At 36.5% G+C, this 8,182-nt stretch overlaps 1 protein-coding gene across 1 annotated transcript; it reads left to right on the top strand.

Annotated features, from left to right (window-relative positions):
- The first annotated feature begins 325 nt into the window (after positions 1-325).
- Positions 326-6,716, top strand: LOC113277902. The gene is made up of 11 exons (XM_026526873.1): positions 326-511; positions 600-663; positions 952-1,053; positions 1,130-1,197; positions 1,806-1,904; positions 2,421-2,500; positions 2,580-2,796; positions 3,857-3,912; positions 4,897-5,022; positions 6,042-6,225; positions 6,342-6,716. Exons 1-11 carry the CDS (start codon positions 329-331, stop codon positions 6,447-6,449), a joined length of 1,287 nt encoding a protein of 428 aa, XP_026382658.1. The 5' UTR covers positions 326-328; the 3' UTR covers positions 6,450-6,716.
- Positions 6,717-8,182: the final 1,466 nt, after the last annotated feature.

Here is an 8,182-nt window from a genome sequence, read left to right as displayed (position 1 = left end):
TTAGCCCTAACCGAGATCATTTCTGCAAAAAAAGAAAACAAGACATTTCCACATTTTTTTTTGGATACAACAGTTTAATCGTGGCTGCTGTTGTTGGCACCAAGACGGCAAGTCCCACACCTTCCGTGTGTGATAAAAAGCAGTTGTAACGGCCGTGTTATAACTTGAACAATCAGAGTACAGTTTTTTTCCCTTTTTCACAGAGCGAAGCCGATAAGAAGTCAAGTAGCGGTCAATAGAAAAGGACCGTGTAGAGAGGGGTCTTTCATTTCCCCCTTTTTTATTCAAAAATTCATTTTCTTTAGCTGAAAAATAGTTATTCTTCGACATGGAGGATGATAATCTACTGGGAACGCTCGTCCCGTCGTCCCAACATCTAGATCTTCAGTCCATTCGTGGTCGAATAAACGAGTTATCGGAGTTTGAGCGAAGTTTCAACGACGTATCTGAAGTACAATCCACTTCTGAGTCTGAGAAGAAACTAATAAACGATTTCATTTTCGAATTCGAAGTAAGTTTCATTCTTTTATCTTCTCACTTGATTGATTCTTCATCTCATTATCTGTATTGATTTATGATTACTTATATTTGTTTTGCAGAGCAAAATCAAACCAACCACTTTGGAGTTTTTGGATTTTACCTCTTTAGGGCATCAAGATTTAGGTTAACTCTCTCTCCAGAATTTTTAATGACTATTTTATTTTAATGACTATTTCATTTTAATAATTTTTATGACTATTTCATTTTAATTTTTCAATAATTTTTGACTATTTCATTTTTGAGTTCTTTTAATTTCAATAATTTTAGGGTTTAGGGTTTATGTTAATACTGTGTAATTTTGAAAAGAAAGAAACAAAGAGATTGTAATCCATTGTTTCCTGGTGTTTTCATATGACATTAGATTCATGTTATGGTTTTATGAGCTTAAAATAATGAAATGTTTAAATGTAGATGCATATGTTGAACATGCAAAGAAGGAGCTGAACTTGGTTGATGCTGAAATCTTGAAGATTTCTGAGGAAAATGATGATCTCGAGAAAGCAATTAGAGAAGGTTAGATTATAGATTGTCATTGTAATTGAATTTTAGATTGTTTTGTAGCGGTAACTTAGCTTCTTTGTGTCTGCAGATTATTCTGAAAAATTTGCAACGGGTCTTGAAGAGTTGAAACATTCTTTGAATCGTACTGAATTACAGGTTAGTGTTTCAATACTTTTGAACCTAAGTGTATGGTAAAGGCGACCTTCTATGATGAGGTATAAGATTTTAGCACTTAGAATACAACATAAAACACTTGGATGATATGTTGTTGCCTATGATATGTTGAGTCATGAGTGCTCTTAATCTTTTAAGATCAAAGTAATTTTTTTTGTTTGATACCTGTGTCTTTTGAGTTAGCAACTAGAGATAAGTTTTTAAAATCAGTACTCTTGTTATGAAATCAACCTTTTTCCTTAGATTTGAGAAGGTTGTGCAAGATGCTTCTTAGACCTATGATTGTATCTTAGACTACATAAGTCGTCTGACATGTAGGAAAATTAAGACTTGCATTGCTAGTTTGCAACACTGTGCTTAAGGAGGGTTTCTCTGCTTGTCCCAGTTGGGTCCAGTGGTAGAGTTTAAGGCTTGGAGACAATATGCACAGCCACATTGTCGATTCTCTAGAACTGATCAAGAGTAGTAATCTGCGTGATCAACACCCAATGAATGTAGTTGTCAGTATTCAATGTATTCTAGAACAAACTATATTTCGTTGATGAATAAATTTTGGTTTTCTGACCTGATGCATTATGTATGTGTTTTAGGGGATTGATGAATTACATTTGGCTTCACATGGCGAAGATACCATATTAACAGAAAATCAAGGGAGTCTTATGAACACACATGAAGACTATTCATTTGAGGTCCATTTCTATCTTAATATGTATGTTGTTGTTTGCTTCGTTGAAGTACCTTTTTTTTCTTTTCAATAGAACTTTGACTGACTGCTTGTATAACCACATTAATAAAACTAACTCATATAAAACCGCCAAACTGTGACTTCTAAGCCAGAAGTTTACATTAGCATCAGAGTCCTTTGCATAGTTCTGCAAGTGCAACTGTCATATGATGCTCAAACCACTAATAGAGTTGAACATGTCATGCGGAGTTGAACTGTACTAAAGTAACCAAACCATGAACTGTTTTTTTACCTTTGAATAACAATTGCCTGTTCTCTACTGAAAGCATGAATATACATGTTTTGTGAGACAGGTAATGACGAGTTCTGTAAACCAACTATATTTTGCAACTAGTAGTGAGAAAGCCAAGTGTCCAGGAGAAGGGTAGTTGTTTAGTAGAACCTTGACTGTAATCTTGACTCTGTTTGTTTATGGTTCCTTTTGAATTAGGATTTGTTACTAATGTTATATCATCTTCAGGTTTGGGATCTTGATAATCAGTTGCAGAAGACAAAAGCTACATTAAGCTCTCTTCAGGATTATGATTGTATAACTAAAAGGTAATTCTGTTTAGGGTGTCATTTTTAAAACATCCTTCTTGGTTTGGTTCAATAGCTTACAACTTTTCATGAATTTTAGGCTTGAAGCTACTGTACAGATTGAGGATATGCTATCTGGTCTTAAAGTCATTGAATTTACAGGGAACTGCATCAGGTTGTCAGTGAAGACATTCATTCCGAACCTGGAGGGAATTTTGTATAGACAGATCCCTGAATACACTACAGAATCATCTATCATGGACCATGAGTTGCTAATAGAACTAATGGACGGGACTGTGGAGTTAAAGAAGGCAGAGGTATGTTGTTTTACAAAGCCATCACCACCGAATAAGAAATGTTAATCGTTATGATCTCTGCTCTACTGTGATACTTAGGCGTGCCCTTAGTGCCATCTTGCAATTCGTTTTGCGGTAGAACATGCGACTAGGCTAGAATGTACCGTTAGTTTTTGCTCTATTTTAGAACTAGGGTGCTCCTTTTTAGTTTCTTTTCTCAAGAATCTTCTAACTTTCCTAAAGTTTCCTTCTAAACTGGCTCATGAAATTGTGTTTTTATTTGTTCTTTACACCTAAACCAATTCCTTTCTTCTAAATCAACAAAAATAAAATAATAACTCTGTTGCATATGCAGGCAAGTCATTAGGTAGTAATTATATATTGTTTGCAGACACTACTGTGGGTTGCAAAGATATATACACAACATCGTAAATATTATTATGTGCAAGTACCTTTGTACTGTCCATGATTTTCAGACACACGATCCTTTTGCCTGGCATTGAAAATATCTGCAAGTGAACAGTACCTATATATATACACAACATCTTATATTATTATGAGCAACCTGTCCTCTCTCTTGTAGGATCCATCATCAAAATAAATGTAGTTGCAAATTCTTTCACAGTATCACCTGAAACTTAGAAAAATGGTTGTGGTTTGACTTGTACCATTAACTCCTGCCTAGGGGTTTCCTCAATTGGAGTTTCACTCTTGTCAATCCAAATTATTTTATCCGAGAAAAATAATTCCAAGTATGTGAACCTAAGAAGTGGTAAACAGTAGGTGATCTATTTTTTCCCCAGCTTTCTTGTACATGTAACACCAACCTAGTGTTGGAAAAGCCTCTTATAGGTAGCGATTTTAAATATTGCCCGCATAAGGAAAGAATCCCCTGCTGGAGTTCCTTTCTTCCAATTGTAGTACTCCATTGGATTGAATTGCTGATCAGGATCCAATTGTCACTGCAAAATACTTTACTTAATGTGGCCTGTTGTAATTATTAAGTTTGCATTTGCTTACCTTTATCATTTATTTATTTTTTAATCTCGTTTGTCACTATGTCCCATTTTCACATGCCCAGATTTTCCCAAATGATGTATTCATAGGCGAAGTAGTCGAAGCTGTTAAGTGTTCAAGGTATGTTGTCTCCTACATAGTTTCAGTTCTTTAGGTAAGTTCGTAGGTGACTTGCTTGACTTAGTGTGGTATAGGCATTCACTGATCAGATGATGCATATGATCCTACTAGCCATTCAGACTTTATTTTTTTGGCTCATTGACTTACTCATGTATGTAATGCCTTTGCTGTCGAGCTGCTATTTATCATAACTTGGGTAGAACATGGTTATGCTTTTCATCAAATGCTAGGCCTGGCAGCAAGATCTTTCCTTTTACATCTCTATTCCACTGTCATATTTCGAGATGGTTTTAGTGCTGATCAAGTCAGAGTATTGTATTGATCAGTGTGATTTATAGAACAAATTTATGTCATTTAGCCCCGGGCCCAGTTTATTTGTAATGTTATTGAAACCATTCATCCTGGTGTTCAGCTCAACTGTAACAGAGATAAGGCATCATGTGTAGATTCATGTAAATAGCCAGGTCTGCCTGACTTTATTTAAATTTCTGAACATGAGGTAGACATATGTATGGCAACTTCATTACTTTACTCTGCTTATCCAAAATTTGTTACTACTTTGTGTTCCATCTTTTGTTTCTGTTACTAGGTAGAGACAGAGAAGGACCTAAAAGATTAAGAGAGTGAATGTTTGCTTGATTAGAGGCTAGATTGAAAGTCCTATTATTTATGTGCAGATTTATTATCTGGGTCATTAAAGCGAGCAGAATAACATTTCAAGGCAAAGTTCTTTCGTTGGGTCTTGGGGACATTTTTTTTTGTTCTACCTTTTATTAGTAACAAAGACCAGTCGTGATCACTGACCAGCCACTTTTTTAATTTTGTTTCTCAACTTCGTGTGTCCATTTGGATTGTTTGTGCTAGTCATGGAATTGTAGTACACAGTATTTTACTTCTTCTTGACAAATGTAGACGTTAACCTCAAGAAAGAAAGAGAGTCACGGTTCGAGCTTCATGATTATTTGACCACTTCAAATTTCGCAGGATGCCTTTTTCATTGCCGATTTCGAGGAATAGGTCTTCTCTGGAATGGTTTATTCGAAAAGTGCAGACTCGGATCATCTTTTGCAGTCTAAGGCAACTGCTAGTGAAGGAAGCTAATAAATCAAGGTATGGTTGTTATATAATACAATTTTTTTTTTTTGAAAAGTTCGCCACTTCATTAAGATAAGAAACTTGAGGTTACATTTCTAGGATATTTTGTTCCAATCCTGTCATTAAATACAATTTCTTGGATGAAGGATGGGCATGTGAATTCCCAGCTATTAGTTGTTGTCGCAGTTGTGTTGTTGGTTTGGTTTGTGACCGCCTTATTTGCTAATCCATCGGCTGCTTGGTTCGCCTTATTTGTTATATAATACAAGTACGCTTTTTGTGTTTGAATATTCTAAAGTTCTCTTTTGACTTCTATACACGACTTTTCTAATGTCTAGTTATAGTGACTCATGTTGGATTTACTGCTTGAAGGCAGCAAATTGCCTGCCTATACAAACAACTTTTTGTTTCGTAGGGTGCGAGTGTGTAGAGCATGATAGCAAGACATAAATTACATCGACAAGGAAAAATAAGGTTCAATATAAGGCTGTAAGAAAACCTGAAATGAGGAATTCTGCCAGTCCCTGTAGACAGGATGGGTGATCGTAGTAATAAAGTGGATGATTTTGTCTTTTTTTTTACTTGAGGTTCTGTTTGAATTACTCATTAGACTTTTGATTGACTACTTCCCTAATTATCATGTTTCTTATTAATAATGGGGTATACTAGGGTTTGCTCAACTTGTTATATTAGCTGAGAAGTTCCTTAAGACACTACTTTCATATACTCTGGTTGTGATGCACAACATGTCTCTAATTCTCCTTCTGTAGAGATGGTAGTTTCCCGTGACATCCACTTTACAAATGAACAGATTTTATGGTTGTGATGCAAAAATCTTTCTGGTCATAGATTCAACAACTTGAGTTATTTACATAATACTCGGTTAATGTTGCGTAGTTGCATTTCTGAAAGTGATCAGATAACATAGTTCACCTCCATCTCCCGCCTGGAATCTCGTATCCCTCCAGATCCCATCATTGCATTGGTATTACAGTTGTATGCTAATGATCCATAGTACATTATATTCACTGCAGATACTCATTTGAGTACTCAGACAAAGATGAGACGGTAATAGCTCAGATGGCTGGGGGAATTGCTGCGTTCATAAGGATACCCAAAGGTTGGCCAACAATAAATTCTCCGTTGAAGCTGATCTCCCTGAAAGCCTCAGACAATCATTCCACTGGGATTTCGTTGAGCTTTCTCTGCAAGGTCCAGGTGAGTCGTGTTCGTATTGGTTGATACTCATTCTAAGAAACCCTTTTGCATGTCATGTCATGTCTTTTCATTTTCCTTTCTACTCATGTTCTATCGCTGAATTCTTGACTCGTTAGGATTTGGTAAACTCCCTGGATGTAAAAAGAAGGCAGAATTTGCCAGACTTTGCTGATGCAATTGAGGAAATACTTGTCCATCAGATGCGTGCAGAACTCCAAGCCTAATGCTCCATTTATTTCATAGACGCTTGGTAGTGCTTGCTCTTCAACAAATATTTAGTGACATCTCATTTTAGCAGCGAGAATGTGAAACTTCTATGATGAGGTTGTATGCAAAATTTGAGTATTCATGTAATTTTAGATCATGTTCACTGCTGCAGTGAACACAGGGCTAAGATGGAATCCCACATTGGTCAAGTATATTAATTATGATTACTGCTGTTGTGCACTGGGAGATCACAAATATCTAAGTTCCATTGTGCACTGGAATTTTACCAAGGCATGATTCACATGTAACTTAGTACAACAGAAATGATTAATACACCGTGATTTTCACCACGGGGCGCACCGAAGCATTGCATGTGAGAGGGGATGGTGGGACCATTTCTGCCCGCACCTATCCCGATGCTAAACACGTGCATCGGGACCGTCCATTGCCCTCGTTGTGCATTTCACGGTGTAAAACCTTTGTGTCTGTATCACAGCTGTAGTACAATGAAGTTTTAATTCCTCGTGTACAGTGTCTGAAAATCGTAAGCGAAATTCAATGCTACAGTGCTACACGCTAGTACTATTAACAAAACCGGCCGGTTAAAAGGACAGAAGCACCAGAAAATCACTATAGGAAGTACATACAGCTTTGTAGAGGGACCATCTTCATCAGGGAATGTGTCCAAATTAGTTGACCCGCGAGTCTTTTGCATTAATATGACTAGTTCATCATCGTACATTCGTACCGTCTTCAAACTAGTGGATAAAAATGACTTCTCTGGTCTTCAACTGGTTTGTTCGACTCTTCATACACTTTAATGCCAAACGTGTCCATGATTTACGAGGTGTTGTTAGAAAAACAAAATTGAAAAAACATGATCATCAGAAACAAAAACATGGGTTGTTTTAATCTTGTATTCATCTACTTGTTCTCTTTTTCTAGCTTACTGATGTCGATGATGAAATTACAAGTACAGAATCCTTGCAACTAGATTGGGAAAGACGATACAAGATAATAGTAGGGGTAGCAAAAGGACTCGTCTATCTCCACAAGGAGTCTCGACTTAAAATCGTCCATCGGGATCTCAAAGCTAGCAATATATTATTAGACAAAGATATGAATCCTAAAATTGCAGATTTCGGTATGGCTAGGCTTTTTGTGCTTGAACAAACTCAAGCTAGTACAAACAGAATAGTTGGAACATAGTAAGTATAAACTTTCAAATCATTGAACATCTAATTGTTCATAGCTTTATCAAAACAAGTTGTGATATTCCAATTCTGTTTGGGTTTTGGGTTTTACATAGTAAGTATAAACTTTCAAATCATTGAACATCTATATTTTTTGCATCCAATCTTTTCTACTGTTGTTATGCGCGCGATGGATAATAAAACTGAGGAGAAACTGGTGCAGGCATGGAGACATTGGAATAATGAATCCGCAATAGAAATATTAGACCCAACTTTAAAAGACACATACTCTAGTAATGAAGTGGTGAAATGCATCGGTGTATGTGTTCAAGAAAATGTTACAGATAGACCCTCAATGCGTTTTAATGCTCAACAGCTACTCTGCAATGAATCACGAATTACCTTCAGCACCTGCATTTTTTGCTGCTAGTACTAGGCATACGGAGCCCAAGTCACCTTTATATATTGGCTACGGTGAAGCAGAGTGGAGCGTGAATGAAGCTTCGGTCACAGAACTATGACCTCGATGAGGATGCACTACTACATACATCGTTTTT

Source organism: Papaver somniferum, chromosome 5 (genome assembly GCF_003573695.1).
Source record: "Papaver somniferum cultivar HN1 chromosome 5, ASM357369v1, whole genome shotgun sequence".
NCBI lineage: Eukaryota > Viridiplantae > Streptophyta > Magnoliopsida > Ranunculales > Papaveraceae > Papaver > Papaver somniferum.
Note: the sequence above shows the minus strand (reverse complement) of the source record. Positions and strands in the feature narration are given on the sequence as shown.

Coding starts and splice junctions, on each gene's coding strand:
- LOC113277902 (XM_026526873.1), top strand. CDS start 329: ATGGAGGATGATAATCTACTGGGAACGCTCGTCCCGTCGTCCCAACAT. Junction 664..951: donor TTTAGGGCATCAAGATTTAG/GTTAACTCTCTC, acceptor GTTTAAATGTAG/ATGCATATGTTGAACATGCA. Junction 3,913..4,896: donor GAAGCTGTTAAGTGTTCAAG/GTATGTTGTCTC, acceptor CAAATTTCGCAG/GATGCCTTTTTCATTGCCGA.